Below are 15,861 nucleotides of genomic sequence, written 5' to 3' on the forward strand. Positions count from 1 at the left end.
TTCCTATATTTTCCTTTTAAACATGTATATACGTGTTACCTATAGGGAGAGCTCCGCTCTCACGGCCCTTCGGGCCGTGAGAGGGCTTCGCCCTCTATTAATTTAGATCTACCTGCTGTATCTAATTCATCTTTGACTTGCATAATATAGGATAATATGTATATGGTGTGACCGTTGGACCGAGCGAAGCATGTAATGGTCATTGGAGTGTCCCAAGTGGTAATCATAATTCCGTTAAGTACGGTAGATGATGATTCATTTAAAAATATATATTTTTAATGAAATTTTCCTTGCGCTAAAAACCCTGTAAGATCTCAATATTCAAGGGTTTTATATGGGGAGAACAGTTTTACAGGATACACCTATTCATTGAACGCGGGGAATAAAACGCAAGGTGACGTCAACTGTGCATTGTGACGTCACATTTAGCCTCGACTTTTTTCTCTTTTTCAAAGCAAGCAATAATACATTCCGTATGCAATGGAAAAGGCCGTTATAAAACTAAACAAAATTAATCAATAAAATCAAAATGGTAAAAAAGTAACCGTAATTTTATCGTATATTTTTATTCATAGAAACTCATGAACTCGTTCATCTATTTAGTCGTATTACGGATTTATATGTAATTATTTGCTAAAACCTGTTATAATGATAATTATACTATTCACTTTGAACAAACTGAGTGTTTAAATTACGAATTGCACGTCAGAGTCTTCTATCATTGGCATTCAAAATAAAACACGAATAACTGTTGAAACAGGTAATAAAAAAATTAATGGCGGCGCCCATATGGATCACGAAAATTTCAGTGAACGTATATAGAGATTATCTCTTTCTTTTGCTGATTTTGACTTTTTTCTTTTGCATACGTGTTACCTTTAGAGCCTTGCTTCGCGGACGGGCCTTTGGCCCGTCCGAGCTTCGCTCGGTATTATATGATATACTTTATTTCTATTTAAAAGAGATCATATATGTCAACTATGTTGGTTAAAGCATAACCATAGGCACACTCATAAAACAACTACAACATCGGTATTCCTGCTGGGTACGGACATCATTCCTTCCATATATCTGTACGTAATCAAAATTAATTTGAACAAGCAGCATGTGCCATTGAATCAGGGATCAACATTGACAAGGCTTGAGTATACAATGTGATATTCATCATGATACGGACATTCAAAATGTCATCCATGACAAAATGTGTATTAATTAACCTTTATAGGTTGCAGCTGTGTCATCCTTGTTGAACTCCGCTGACTTTACTATTCAATTCCATCCAAATGAAATTTGGAATCCAAATAAAGATGCAGAATCTTAAATTTTAAAGGCCAAGAATTTTGTTTCAGGGGAAAACCTTGGGTAAGGGGTGGGGCTTATTTTTACAGGTATAGCACCCTGCAGCAAAGACAGCCATGCAACCCACTGATCTATATACACAGAGGAAGCAATAGTCTCATTAAAACAATTGAATAATAAACCAAGTCTAATTTGTAATTGAATCAGTTTTGCAGATTTCACATTGTATTAACTGTTGTTAAAACACAGGAGGTGACAGATTCTGATTCTTTATTGGATATCATATACATAAATACAATTATATAGACAATTGCAAGATGCATACATAAATATACATATATAAGATTAGGGTATAAATAGACATAATGCAACCACAGAAATTGGAAAGGTAGGATATAATTTGCCACCATATAGGGATTGAATTGCAAAAATTTCCACCCACAGTAAATGCCTTAAATGGTAATTAAAATCGAATAAAATTTGATAAGACTCAAAACAGGGAATAAATAATAAATGTATAAACATACTGTACAAGAAGATTTTACAGCATGATAATAGAGACAATTTAAGCAAAAACAGACATTGTTAGAATTTATAGACAAACATAAATGAGATGTAACATGCACAAAAGACAATAAGATCAAACGTAAGCTGAATTTAGTTATTGGTATAAAAGTTAGAGGTTGATGTAGAAATATACAATTACCTATTTAAAAAAAACCAATTACAAAAACACAAAATAAAACATGAAATTCAGAAAAGCACATAAAAAGCATATTAAAGTTGGGAAACACAACACTTGTATATAGGGCCTTTCCATAACTGGATAGGCTTTCAGTAATATCTAAAGGAATCAACTTGTTTAAGATTATTTTGTAAACTGTTCTAAGAATAGGAGGTCACATACCACAATGATTCTAAATCATACCATGTAGTCTTAAGTTAAACTGTCTGTCTCCAAGAATCATTGTAATGAAGATCATGTAGATAAGAAGTTGAATTTTTGTTTAATACTTTATGTGCTTCACTAACAATAATTTGAATTCTAGTGATGTTTAAAAGTTTGGAATTGGTTTATGTTCCAGAATTAATGGGCGACTTGCAATCCTCAGCAACAAAGCATTGTTCCCTCTCAGAAATCTTTTCAATTTTGGAGGTATTACAGTTGCTACAAAAATGTCATCTGATGAGACAGAAAGAATAAGTGTTGAACATTTTTATTCCGTCCTCTTTTGTCTGAGGGTATCCTTTTCTTTTTCAAGACTGCCAGCTGTCCTGAAGCTTTTCTATATATTGGAATGTTTACTCCTACAGGACTTCACATTCTACATCACTGTCACAAGTATCAAAAGACCTGAGGCTACAATTTTCCAGTTACTAACATTAGATTTAGAACATGTGCATGTCTTAGAATCTCAGTCACTGTAATACTTTTGACCCATTAGTGGATATAACTGTTGATTTTTTTACTCTTTTTCATTGACTTGATACAAGCATCATTCTTTTGCAGTTGCTGCTTAGCCACACAGTTAGCTAAAGTCCGTGAAAGTGTTCTCATAATTTCAACCGATCCAGCACATAACATCTCTGATGCCTTCAGCCAGAAGTTTTCAAAAATACCTTCTCTTGTGAAAGGTTTCAAAAACTTGTATGCCATGGTAGGTAATACAGCACAAAGTTATAAACATGCAACAGACCAGACTGGGATTTGAACCTGGGACCCCTGAATATCCGGTCAGGTGCTCTGACTACTGAGCTCTCTGGTCATTGATCTAAATGATGATGTAATAGTCTGATTACAACTTGTATTTATTCAGTTTTTATCTAAATTTTATGTAAAACACTTTTCAATTACTTTCAGGAAATAGACCCCAATCTTGGAATTTCAGAGTTGCCAGATGAGTATTTTGAGCAAGGTATGTTAAGTAAGATATGAAATGCACTGAGTGAATTTTATAGTGATGACTGTTAGATATTATCTGAAATGTTTTTACTTAGTTTTAAAGATCGGATGAGTTTTTAGCTCACCTGAGCTGAAAGCTCAAGGGACCTTTTCTGATCGCCTGTTTGTCATCTGTCCGTCTGTAAACTTTTCACATTTTTTACTTCTTCTCCTGAACCACTGGGCCAATTCCAATTCTCAGAAGAGCTGAGATTTACATGAGAACTTCCTGAAGTAGTGCAGATTGAAGTTTGTAAAAATCATGGCCCCTGGGGTTAGGATGGGGCCACAATAGGGGATCAAAGTTTTGCATAACTAATAAATAGAAAAAAATCTTTAAAATTTTCTCCTTAAGAACCAATAGGCTAAAGAAGTTTACATTTGTACAAAAGCTTCCTGACATATGCAGCTCAGTTAAGGCTATCCGAGAAAAATCACAGTGCTGTTATAAATGTACCTCTGTGCACTTCGCATCATATGACATCACGATGAAAAAGTACGTCACAGCGTACATGTTCTGATAGTTGTATCGTGGGGAAAGCGTCATGATATTTTGTCGTTATTTACTACTGTTATCGAGTGATAAGCTGTATACGTGAAAACATATCTTGTCAAATGATTATTTATATTATTCCTTTATGATATCCAATCATTCTCCATTTTTGATATATAGTATGCACGAAGGTGATATTCATATTGTATTGTGACTTTGAAATCACCCCTAATCTGAATGACTGATACGTTTAAAAATTTCCTCATGTACATAAATAATCTCATACTACAGAAACAGTGGCAAAGTTCAGGTTCATCTGCTATAAAAAACAATATGAATTTTTCTGATATATAATCTAGATATTTTTATGTGTTTGAAAAGTGTGGGGAGCAATTTCTGTCTTGTATATATAAGAATGTGGACAACCCCGGTAATTCGCTGATGACTGTTGATATGTTATTAAATTATAGCATGTTTACTTTTCATGTTTACAGATTTTTATTTTTTTCTGAGTGTATGAGTAAAAATTCAGCTTGTTACACGCATGAACCTGAACTTTTGTTCACATGTAGGGCCTCTTGCTGTTTTCCAAAAATAAAGTGTTATGTAATATTCAACTGACGTCACGGGAAATTACCATGAGGGGAATTTACGGTAGCTCAGTCACAGTCAATATATTGGTAGTATCGTTTTGGTGTTTAACCGTAACAAGTGTAATGATACCTGTGAATTTGAGGTGCATTTTCACCCCATGATTATTGTGTATTTTACTATGGAAACCCTTAACCTAGTTGCGTAGTGCAGATTGAAGTTTGTAAAAATCATGGTCACAGTAGGGGGTCAAAATTTTACATACAAATATATAGGGAAAATCATTAAAAATCTTCTTTCTAAAAATCACTGGCCAGGGAAGTTTACATTTACATGAAAGCTTCATGACATAGTGCAAATTCAATTTTGTAAAAATTATGGCCCCCGGGAGTAGGTTGGGGCCACAGTAGTGATCAAAGTTTTACATGCGAATAGGAAAAATCTTTAAATATGAACCAAGGTGACTCAGGTGAGCGATGTGGCCCATGGTCCTCTTGTTTGAGTTTGTTTTTTGTGTATCGTTTACTCATTTGTTAGAATTTTTGCTTTGTGTAGAGCAACATTAAATTTAAACCATATGGCCGGACGTTCAATTTCCGAATTTCTATCTCTTGAACTCTCGATCTCTCATAGTTTTATCAAGGTCCTTTGAACTTCGAGTTATTGAGAGTTACCTGTAGCTCTTACAGTAATGTTTTCACTTGGTTTTGTAGATCAGATGAGTGTTTACGTAGCTCTTCCAGTAATGTTTTTACTTGGTTTTGTAGATCAGATGAGTGTTTACGTAGCTCTTACAGTAATGTTTTTACTTGGTTTTATAGATCAGATGAGTGTTTACGTAGCTCTTACAGTAATGTTTTTACTTGGTTTTGTAGATCAGATGAGTGTTTACGTAGCTCTTACAGTAATGTTTTCACTTGGTTTTATAGATCAGATGAGTGTTTACGTAGCTCTTACAGTAATGTTTTCACTTGGTTTTATAGATCAGATGAGTGTTTACGTAGCTCTTACAGTAATGTTTTCACTTTTGTAGACATGATGAGTATGGGGAAAGCAGTGGTTTCGGAGCTGCTCAGTGCTTTCCCAGGAATTGATGAAGCCATGAGCTTTGCAGAAGTCATGAAGTATGTATTTTTTGCTCACTGAGCCATAGACTCAAGTGAGCTCCTCTGATCAAATTTGTCATCGTCATTGTTTACTTTCACATTTTCTAACTTCTCCAGAACCATGGGACAATTTCACATGTTTAATTTATTGTCATCAGAGATGTGAAGCGGAAAGATTTTCACATGTTTAATTTATTGTCATCATCAGAAATGTGAAGGAAAAAGAATTTCATAAGTTTAATTGAATGTCATCAGAAATGTGAAGGAAAAAGAATTTCACATGTTTAATTTGTAGACATCAGAAATGTGAAGGAAAAAGAATTCCACATGTTTAATTTGTTGACATTAGAAATGTGAAGCACGTAAATATCTGTTGTACATGCAAGGTGGACAGTAGAATTTGACAATTCCATGGAAGTGGTACAGTAACAGGATTAGTGACATTTCATTGCACTGAGACACAAAGCGACCTGGACTATGCAGACTTGTTCATGAAACAGCTGAAGTTACAATCACACAGAAATATTGATTTAGTTATTAGTCCTCTACCTGCAAAGCCAAACAGTGTAGTTTTACACGCCATTTCCAGGACCACAATGGAAACTAGCTGTATGCTAATTCGTGTTATCCTGGATAAATAAAGGCTATTATTATTATTACTCCACCTGTCTGTCCGTTCATGTCTGTCTGTCTGTCACAGCTTAGTTTTCTGGACTTTTTTTCATCAAGCTTTGATTTAGGAAGCTGAAATTTAAATACAGATCGAATTTAATTTTTTTTTTTTTTTTACAGTTGACATACTCCAACAAAAATTGTAAGACTTAGTTCCATGATTGACTGAACTTCTTTCATTCTCGTTTTCTGGATTTTTTTTTTTTCATGCTCCGATTTAGGAAGCTTAAATTTGGAATGTGATATACTAATGTATCTCTACAGATCAAGATTTAATATAAAGTGTTTTCACAGTTGGCTGATTTTAACAAACTTTATGGAACTTTGTGCTAAATGTAGTTTTCCAGATTTTTCTGTACTGTGATAATCTAGGAAACTGAAAGTCTAATGAGTAGATACGGAGTAAGTTTCACTTTCTTTATGGTTGACTTATTCTAACAAAAACTGTAAGACTTAGTTCACGGTTGACTGAACTTGATTTGTCTAGTCATCTTTTAATATTTTTTTTTTATTGTGTTATGTCCATATTAATTTAATACTGAAAAAAAGATGAAATGAGTTTTATTTTCCAGTTTTGTTTTCATGATTATATGTAAACTGTGGATGTAGAAATTGATGTAAGATTCTTCACACAGAATATTACATGAACAACTTGAGCTGCAGATGGTAGGATTGCTATGCTTGTTGTATATGCTGATTAACAGATTGGTTGGGGGGGGGGGGGTGGAGGGAAGGGGCGGATGGGTTTGTATCAGTTTTATATGTTAAACGTTTTATACATTCAATAAATCATTCTGTCCTGTCCATCTTGCACTTCATCTGATAAAAATATGCATACCTACAAGAGGGCAATATACTAACTTATTGTTATGGTAAGTAACTTTTTATGAAGAAATTGTTTGGCAAGTAGACTATGATAGAATCATATGATGAAAGGATTTGACTGAGGTACTTTAATTGTACATTTCTTCTTTTTAGACTGGTGAATGGCATGAACTTTTCCTGTGTGGTTTTTGATACGGCCCCCACAGGTCACACCCTTAGGTTGTTATCATTTCCCTCCGTCATAGAGAAAGGTCTGGGTAAAATCCTGAGACTGAAAAACAGAATTGGACCATTTGTATCCCAGGTCAGTAGTGTATTGTTCCTCTTTTTATAAATGATGTTAAATGTGATATATTTACATTTGCAACTGTTTTCTCCTACATAACACTATTACGAGCAATACGTATTTATCCCTGCATAAATCCACTACGGGGTCAACAGAGGTCACGGCTGTGCGTATGAACATTTGTTAAAAGTAGGGAACAGGTACTACTTTTACTAAGGCAATACACATCTAGCAATTGCTCTCACTTACTACAGAAATCTATCAATAGATGAAATCAACATCACAAAATGTATTTACGGTTTTATTTGTATTCCAAGCAGTGGACTTTCATCCATAATTTATAAAAGCATTTCTGTAAACAATATTTTACTATTGTATGTCTAAAATTTCGTCTGCTACAACTTCACCCTGGTCATCGGTGATGCGGAATTGTACCTACTGCTAGACGATGACATTAGGCTTTTGCAAAAAGGTCATTCACAGGATGTATGGCCGATAAGTTGTCAAAGTGCATTAAGACCTACACACCACACTGCTTTCATAGGTGATTGATGTCGGTTTCCAAGTTTACGTCGGGACATCGAAGCGAGGCATCATTAAAAACCTATTACAGAAATTTATCGAGTCAAAAGAAGCGTTCAGTGAGCTCATGTTTGTCAACAATTACATATCCAAATCCAAACCGTCCCTTACCTTCGTACAGTTCCACATTCTCTGCGATGTTCAGTTCTTTCCAGAGATTCATCTGAGCTGAGTCCTCTCTCCTGTCTATAAATGATTTGCCTACACCTGACGACTGCCGCCCTGTTCTTCATGTTCCTCCATCTCAGTCTTCTGTTAACTCCGTAATATCCACAGAATATCTTTCAAAGTCGGTCTTCAACGTCTTCACTTTTCAAAAGTGAAAGCGCATCACAACTGTAAGTGTAACATTGCGCACCCCCGTTTAAATCATAATTCCCCCCCACCCCCTAAAATTAGACATATGGAAGAGTTTTCCATTATATACTCCCGAGTTAATGTATAAGTATAAGTTGATATACTTGCTTTCTAGTGTCTTAATAATTAAAACAGTTATTCATTTTATGGAACTTTGTTTTGTGTTGTCGTCATTTTGAACATCTATGATGCTTCGTTGAGGACGTCAACAATTTGAAATGTATGGAAACGTGTTGTTCACACAATTCAGCAATGTTACCGACCAAAAATGTAAATATAAGTAATAAGGTATCATTTTAAAATATTTATCGGTATATAAATACGGGTTGGTACATGATCAAATTTTCCATAAAGCCCTTTGGGCTTTATGGAATTTGATCACGTGACCAACCCATATTTATATCCCGATAAATATTTTAAAATGATACCTTATTTCTTGTATACAATCAACATTATGCTAAATGTAACATACAATCTACATTAAATGTAATATACAATCAACTTTACATTAAATGATTCATTCTTACTTAGCTAAAATTCTGAAATTGTTATTCCTACTTAGCTAAAACTGTGATTTTCACACCAGAGTGGTCCCTGGGTATAGTCTGTTATAGACTAACTACCTGTAATTATACCCCCCGAACGAAGTTCTGGGGGGTATATAGGAATCACTCTGTCTGTCTGTCTGTCTGTCCGTCTGTCTGTCTGTGCAGATTCGTGTCCGGGCCATAACTTCTTTGTTCTTTGACTTAGGCATACCATATTTGGCACACAGGTAGATCACCATGAGACGATGTGTCAAGTACCTTCATGACCTCTATATGACCTTGACCCTTGACCTCAAGGTCAAAATTAAAGGTTTTTTACAATGGATTCGTGTCCGGGCCATAACTTCTTTGTTCTTTGACATAGGCATACCATATTTGACACATGAGTGTATCACCATGAGACGATGTGTCATGTACCTTCATGACCTCCATATGACCTTGACCTCAAGGTCAAAATTAAAGGTTTTTTACAATGGATTCGTGTCCGGGCCATAACTTCTTTGTTCTTTGACATAGGCATACCATATTTGACACATGAATGTATCACCATGAGACGATGTGTCATGTACCTTCATGACCTCCATATGACCTTGACCTCAAGGTCAAAAGTAAAGGTTTTTTACAATGGATTTGTGTCCGGGCCATAACTTCTTTGTTCTTTGACATAGGCATACCATATTTGACACATGAGTGTATCACCATGAGACGATGTGTCATGTACATTCATGACCTCTTTATGACCTTGACCTTTGATCTCAAGGTCAAAATTATAGGTTTATGCCATGGATTTGTGTTTGGACTATATCTTCCTTATCTAAGCAATTATGGTCTCCTAATTATCAGTACCTGACACCGTGTTTACTTAGTGGCACGCACCTCACGAAAACTGGTATTGTGGGATTCTGGTATAATTCATTGTATCAAGAATGATGAGCTAAATCATCTGTTAACAATATTCAATCTTTTATGAAATATATTTGCATATGAATATTTCAATATTAAATCGGGTTTGTAATTCAATTTTACAGATAAACGATAGATTAGTTGAATTGAAAGTATTAGTTACCGGTATGTAAATAATTTTTAACTAGATAAAAATATGTAAATACTTGTACTTTATACATAATTTTAAAATACATAAACAATGCAATATGTCTAGTATTTGTGAACAATAATCATTTGTGTGGTAGTCCATGATAATCGTTTGAGTTGTTTAAAAAACACTACATTACGCCGCCCAGAAAAATACTAATCTTCTTAGGATGCGCCTATAAGTCGGACATAGAGTTTTGGACCAAAAATTGACTCCCAAAAATCCGACTTATAGGCGAGTATATACGGTAGGTACCTGTAATTATTTTCCTTTGTTCTTTGACACCCTTACCTGTGCACCATTCCTGTCTAGCTAAAACCAGTCGCCTGTACAGATTTCAGAATTTTAGCTAATTGGGAAGACACCCATTTGATATAACAATCAATATTATGTTAAAAGCTTTACTATTTTTTACAGTCTTTTTCGATATTTAATTTTTTCTTACTATTTTTTATGATGTTTTACTAAATTTTACTATGTTTTTAATACGATAATGTACTAATTTTTTACTATCTTTTATGATGTTTTATAATGCTTTACTATATTTTATGATGTTTTTTCTATTTTTTACTATATTTTACAAAGTTTTTTACTATATTTTTCAATCTTTATTTTACTATATTTTACAATTTTCTTACTATATTTTACAAAGCTTTACTACTTTTACTATGTTTTACAGATGGCAGGAGTCCTTGGGATGCAGGATGTGAACGCAGACATGATGTCCACAAAACTAGATGATATGATGGCCACAATTAGACAAGTTAATGAACAATTTAAAAATGCGGTAAGTCTTCCTCTGTTACATTCTAAAACAAACTCCTATCCATGGCATTACACACTTACATATGAAGAATATCTAGGTTGTGGCTTTACATTATGTTCAGCTTTATTATCCAACCACAATGCAAAGTAACATACCATAATGATTTAGAGGGAAAGAAGGGAGGAATGAATGAGGAGAGAAATGAATGAGGGAGAAATAAATAAGAGAGGAGTGGAATGAGTGAGGTAAGGGATAAGGTAGGGAAGGAACAAGTAAGGGAGTGAGGAAAGAAGCAAGGGAGGAATGAGTGAGGAGAAGGAAGAGTAAATGACTGAATAATGGAGTGGATGACTGAGTGATGGAGTAGATGAGTGGGGGACAGAGTGGATGAGTGGGAGACAGAGTGGATGAGTGAGGGACAGAGTGGATGAGTGGGGGACAGAGTGGATGAGTGGGGGACAGAGTGGATGAGTGAGGGACAGAGTGGATGAGTGGGGGACAGAGTGGGTGAGTGAGGAGAGAAGTGAATGATGGAGGGGAGAAATGAGTGAGGAGAGAAGTGAATGATGGAGAGAGGGATGAGTGAGGAGAGGAGTGAATGAGTGAGGAGAGGAGTGAATGATGGAGAGAGGGATGAGTGAGGAGAGGAGTGAATGATGGAGAGAGTGATGAGTGAGGAGAGAAGTGAATGATGGAGAGAGGAATGAGTGAGAAGAGAAGTGAATGATGGAGAGAGGGATGAGTGAGGAGAGGAGTGAATGATGGAGAGAGGGATGAGTGAGGAGAGGAGTGAATGATGGAGAGAGAGGAATGAGTGAGGAGAGGGATGAGTGAGGAGAGAAGTGAATGAGTGAGGAGAGGAGTGAATGATGGAGGGAGGGATGAGTGAGGAGAGGAGTGAATGATGGAGAGAGTGATGAGTGAGGAGAGAAGTGAATGATGGAGAGAGGGATGAGTGAGGAGAGAAGAGAATGATGGAAAGAGGAATGAGTGAGGAGAGAAGTGAATGATGGAGAGAGGAATGAGTGAGGAGAGAAGTGAATGATGGAGAGAGGAATGAGTGAGGAGAGGAGTGAATGATGGAGAGAGGGATGAGTGAGGAGAGGGATGAGTGAGGAGAGAAGTGAATGAGTGAGGAGAGGAGTGAATGATGGAGGGAGGGATGAGTGAGGAGAGGAGTGAATGATGGAGAGAGTGATGAGTGAGGAGAGAAGTGAATGATGGAGAGAGGGATGAGTGAGGAGAGAAGAGAATGATGGAAAGAGGAATGAGTGAGGAGAGAAGTGAATGATGGAGAGAGGAATGAGTGAGGAGAGAAGTGAATGATGGAGAGAGGAATGAGTGAGGAGAGAAGTGAATGATGGAGAGAGTGATGAGTGAGGAGAGAAGTGAATGATGGAGAGAGGGATGAGTGAGGAGAGAAGAGAATGATGGAAAGAGGAATGAGTGAGGAGAGAAGTGAATGATGGAGAGAGGAATGAGTGAGGAGAGAAGTGAATGATGGAGAGAGGAATGAGTGAGGAGAGAAGTGAATGATGGAGGGGAGGAATGAGTGAGGAGAGGAGTGAATGATGGAGAGAGGGATGAGTGAGAAGAGAAGTGAATGATGGAGAGAGGGATGAGTGAGGAGAAAAGTGAATGATGGAGAGAGTGATGAGTGAGGAGAGAAGTGAATGATGGAGAGAGGGATGAGTGAGGAGAGAAGTGAATGATGGAGGGGAGGAATGAGTGAGGAGAGAAGTGAATGATGGAGAGAGGGATGAGTGAGGAGAGAAGTGAATGATGGAGAGAGGAATGAGTGAGGAGAGGAGTGAATGATGGAGAGAGTGATGAGTGAGGAGAGAAGTGAATGATGGAGAGAGGGATGAGTGAGGAGAGGAGTGAATGATGGAGAGAGGAATGAGTGAGGAGAGAGTGAATGATGGAGAGAGGAGTGAATGATGGAGGGGAGGTATGAGTGAGGAGAGGAGTGAATGATGGAGAGAGGACTGAGTGAGGAGAGAAGTGAATGATGGAGAGAGGGATGAGTGAGGAGAGAAGTGAATGATGGAGAGGAAGGGATGAGTGAGGAGAGAAGTGAATGGTGGAGAGAGGAATGAGTGAGGAGAGAAGTGAATGATGGAAAGAGGGATGAATGAGGAGAGGAGTGAATGATGGAGAGAGAGTGAGGAGAGAAGTGAATGATGGAGAGAGGGATGAGTGAGGAGGGAAGTGAATGATGGAGAGAGGAATGAGTGAGGAGAGAAGTGAATGATGGAGAGAGGAATGAGTGAGGAGAGGAGTGAATGATGAAGAGAGGAATGAGTGAGGAGAGGAGTGAATGATGGAGAGAGAGTGAGGAGAGAAGTGAATGATGGAGAGAGTGATGAGTGAGGAGGGAAGCAAATGATGGAGAGAGGGATGAGTGAGGAGGGAAGTGAATGATGGAGAGAGTGATGAGTGAGGAGAGGAGTGAATGATGGAGGGGAGGAATGAGTGAGGAGAGAAGTGAATGATGGAGAGAGGGATGAGTGAGGAGAGAAGTGAATGATGGAGAGAGGAGTGAATGATGGAGGGGAGGAATGAGTGAGGAGAGAAGTGAATGATGGAGAGAGGAATGAGTGAGGAGGGAAGTGAATGATGGAGGGGAGGAATGAGTGAGGAGAGAAGTGAATGATGAAGAGAGGAATGAGTGAGGAGAGAAGTGAATGATGGAGAGAGAGGATGAGTGAGGAGAGGAGTGAATGATGGAGAGAGTGATGAGTGAGGAGAGAAGTGAATGATGGAGAGAGGAATGAGTGAAGAGAGGAGTGAATGATGGAGAGAGGAATGAGTGAGGAGAGAAGTGAATGATGGAGAGAGAGAGGGATGAGTGAGGAGAGAAGTGAATGATGGAGAGAGGAATGAGTGAGGAGAGAAGTGAATGATGGAGAGAGGGATGAGTGAGGAGAGGAGTGAATGATGGAGAGAGGAATGAGTGAGGAGAGAGTGAATGATGGAGAGAGGAGTGAATGATGGAGGGGAGGTATGAGTGAGGAGAGGAGTGAATGATGGAGAGAGGACTGAGTGAGGAGAGAAGTGAATGATGGAGAGAGGGATGAGTGAGGAGAGAAGTGAATGATGGAGAGGAAGGGATGAGTGAGGAGAGAAGTGAATGGTGGAGAGAGGAATGAGTGAGGAGAGAAGTGAATGATGGAAAGAGGGATGAATGAGGAGAGGAGTGAATGATGGAGAGAGAGTGAGGAGAGAAGTGAATGATGGAGAGAGGGATGAGTGAGGAGGGAAGTGAATGATGGAGAGAGGAATGAGTGAGGAGAGAAGTGAATGATGGAGAGAGGAATGAGTGAGGAGAGGAGTGAATGATGAAGAGAGGAATGAGTGAGGAGAGGAGTGAATGATGGAGAGAGAGTGAGGAGAGAAGTGAATGATGGAGAGAGTGATGAGTGAGGAGGGAAGCAAATGATGGAGAGAGGGATGAGTGAGGAGGGAAGTGAATGATGGAGAGAGTGATGAGTGAGGAGAGGAGTGAATGATGGAGGGGAGGAATGAGTGAGGAGAGAAGTGAATGATGGAGAGAGGGATGAGTGAGGAGAGAAGTGAATGATGGAGAGAGGAGTGAATGATGGAGGGGAGGAATGAGTGAGGAGAGAAGTGAATGATGGAGAGAGGAATGAGTGAGGAGGGAAGTGAATGATGGAGGGGAGGAATGAGTGAGGAGAGAAGTGAATGATGAAGAGAGGAATGAGTGAGGAGAGAAGTGAATGATGGAGAGAGAGGATGAGTGAGGAGAGGAGTGAATGATGGAGAGAGTGATGAGTGAGGAGAGAAGTGAATGATGGAGAGAGGAATGAGTGAAGAGAGGAGTGAATGATGGAGAGAGGAATGAGTGAGGAGAGAAGTGAATGATGGAGAGAGAGAGGGATGAGTGAGGAGAGAAGTGAATGATGGAGAGAGGAAAGAGTGAGGAGAGGAGTGAATGATGGAGAGAGAGGAATGAGTGAGGAGAGAAGTGAATGATGGAGAGTGATGAGTGAGGAGAGGAGTGAATGATGGAGAGAGGACTGAGTGAGGAGAGAAGTGAATGATGGAGAGAGGAATGAGTGAGGAGAGAAAGTGAATGATGGAGAGAGGAATGAGTGAGGAGAGGAGTGAATGATGGAGAGAGGAATGAGTGAGGAGAGAAGTGAATGATGGAGAGAGAGAGGGATGAGTGAGGAGAGAAGTGAATGATGGAGGGGAGGGATGAGTGAGGAGAGAAGTGAATGATGGAGGGGAGGGATGAGTGAGGAGAGAAGTGAATGAGTGGGGAGAGGAGTGAATGATGGAAAGGAAAAACACAGGAGGAGAGGAATGATTGCTCGTTATCATTGTTTTCCTGACAGGACATGATTTTACTCTATCTTTATGATACTAATTGTTCAGTCAACAACCTATGATTTGCTGTTTATTTTTAATGACAGAGGATAGACAATGCAGCAAATTGGAACTGTCTAGAAAAAGGAAACGGAATAGAATTAAACCTGTATACAGTATATGTACAAATAAAATTCTTAAGCCAATATAACTCTGCTGTTTGCAGGACCAAACTACCTTTATCTGTGTGTGCATAGCGGAGTTTTTATCCCTGTACGAGACTGAACGACTGGTTCAGGAGCTGACACAGTATGGAATTGACACACACAACATTGTTGTCAATCAACTCCTGTTCCTAAAACAAGGGGAGGAGCCATGTAAATTATGTAAAGCCAGGCACCGAATTCAAGCCAAGTATTTGGACCAGGTATTTTATGAAACTCCCTGCTTGTCTTGAAGGGAGTATTACAAAATTAGACACAAAATGACAAAGGGTGGTGTTATTAGATTCAGAATTTGCTTTAATTAAAATAGTTATACTTTTCAATGGCATAACTGAGTATACTTAGCATAGAGTTGATTCACTATTTACATTTCTGTGGAAGCATTTGAAGTTCTATATAGGACCAGTACATATTTTTTATTTTTGATGTTTCAATTTTAAAGTCAAGTTGGGAAGATGAAAATTAGTATATAATCTGACATTTACATTGCAATAGACTGTGATAAGTATTTTTAAATGCAAGATTTCATTTTTTCTACAGATTGCAGATTTATATGAAGATTTCAATGTGACCAAACTTCCCCTACAGGAAGATGAAGTGAGGGGCGTGGAGAAAATAAAGGACTTCTCTAAATGCCTGCTAGAACCCTACAACCATTGTTGACACCTTGTTTATTTATTTCAATAAAAAGTAGATGTTGTTATTTAGTGTTCTCATATCTATATCAAAACAGGACTCACACTAG

The 15,861-nt window shown here is 38.0% G+C and overlaps 1 protein-coding gene across 1 annotated transcript in view; it reads left to right on the top strand.

The window, feature by feature from the left end:
* The window catches only part of LOC125667902 (ATPase ASNA1 homolog), a 16,560-nt gene extending 741 nt beyond the window's left edge, over positions 1-15,819 (top strand). The window contains exons 2-8 of the mRNA XM_048901581.2: positions 2,810-2,957; positions 3,161-3,215; positions 5,359-5,449; positions 7,082-7,232; positions 10,474-10,581; positions 15,119-15,319; positions 15,657-15,819. Of these exons, the coding sequence (XP_048757538.1) occupies positions 2,810-2,957; positions 3,161-3,215; positions 5,359-5,449; positions 7,082-7,232; positions 10,474-10,581; positions 15,119-15,319; positions 15,657-15,779 (877 nt within the window). The 3' untranslated portion in view covers positions 15,780-15,819. The remainder of the gene's footprint in view (positions 1-2,809; positions 2,958-3,160; positions 3,216-5,358; positions 5,450-7,081; positions 7,233-10,473; positions 10,582-15,118; positions 15,320-15,656) is intronic.
* Positions 15,820-15,861: the final 42 nt, after the last annotated feature.

This window comes from Ostrea edulis, chromosome 4 (genome assembly GCF_947568905.1).
Source record: "Ostrea edulis chromosome 4, xbOstEdul1.1, whole genome shotgun sequence".
Lineage (NCBI taxonomy): Eukaryota > Metazoa > Mollusca > Bivalvia > Ostreida > Ostreidae > Ostrea > Ostrea edulis.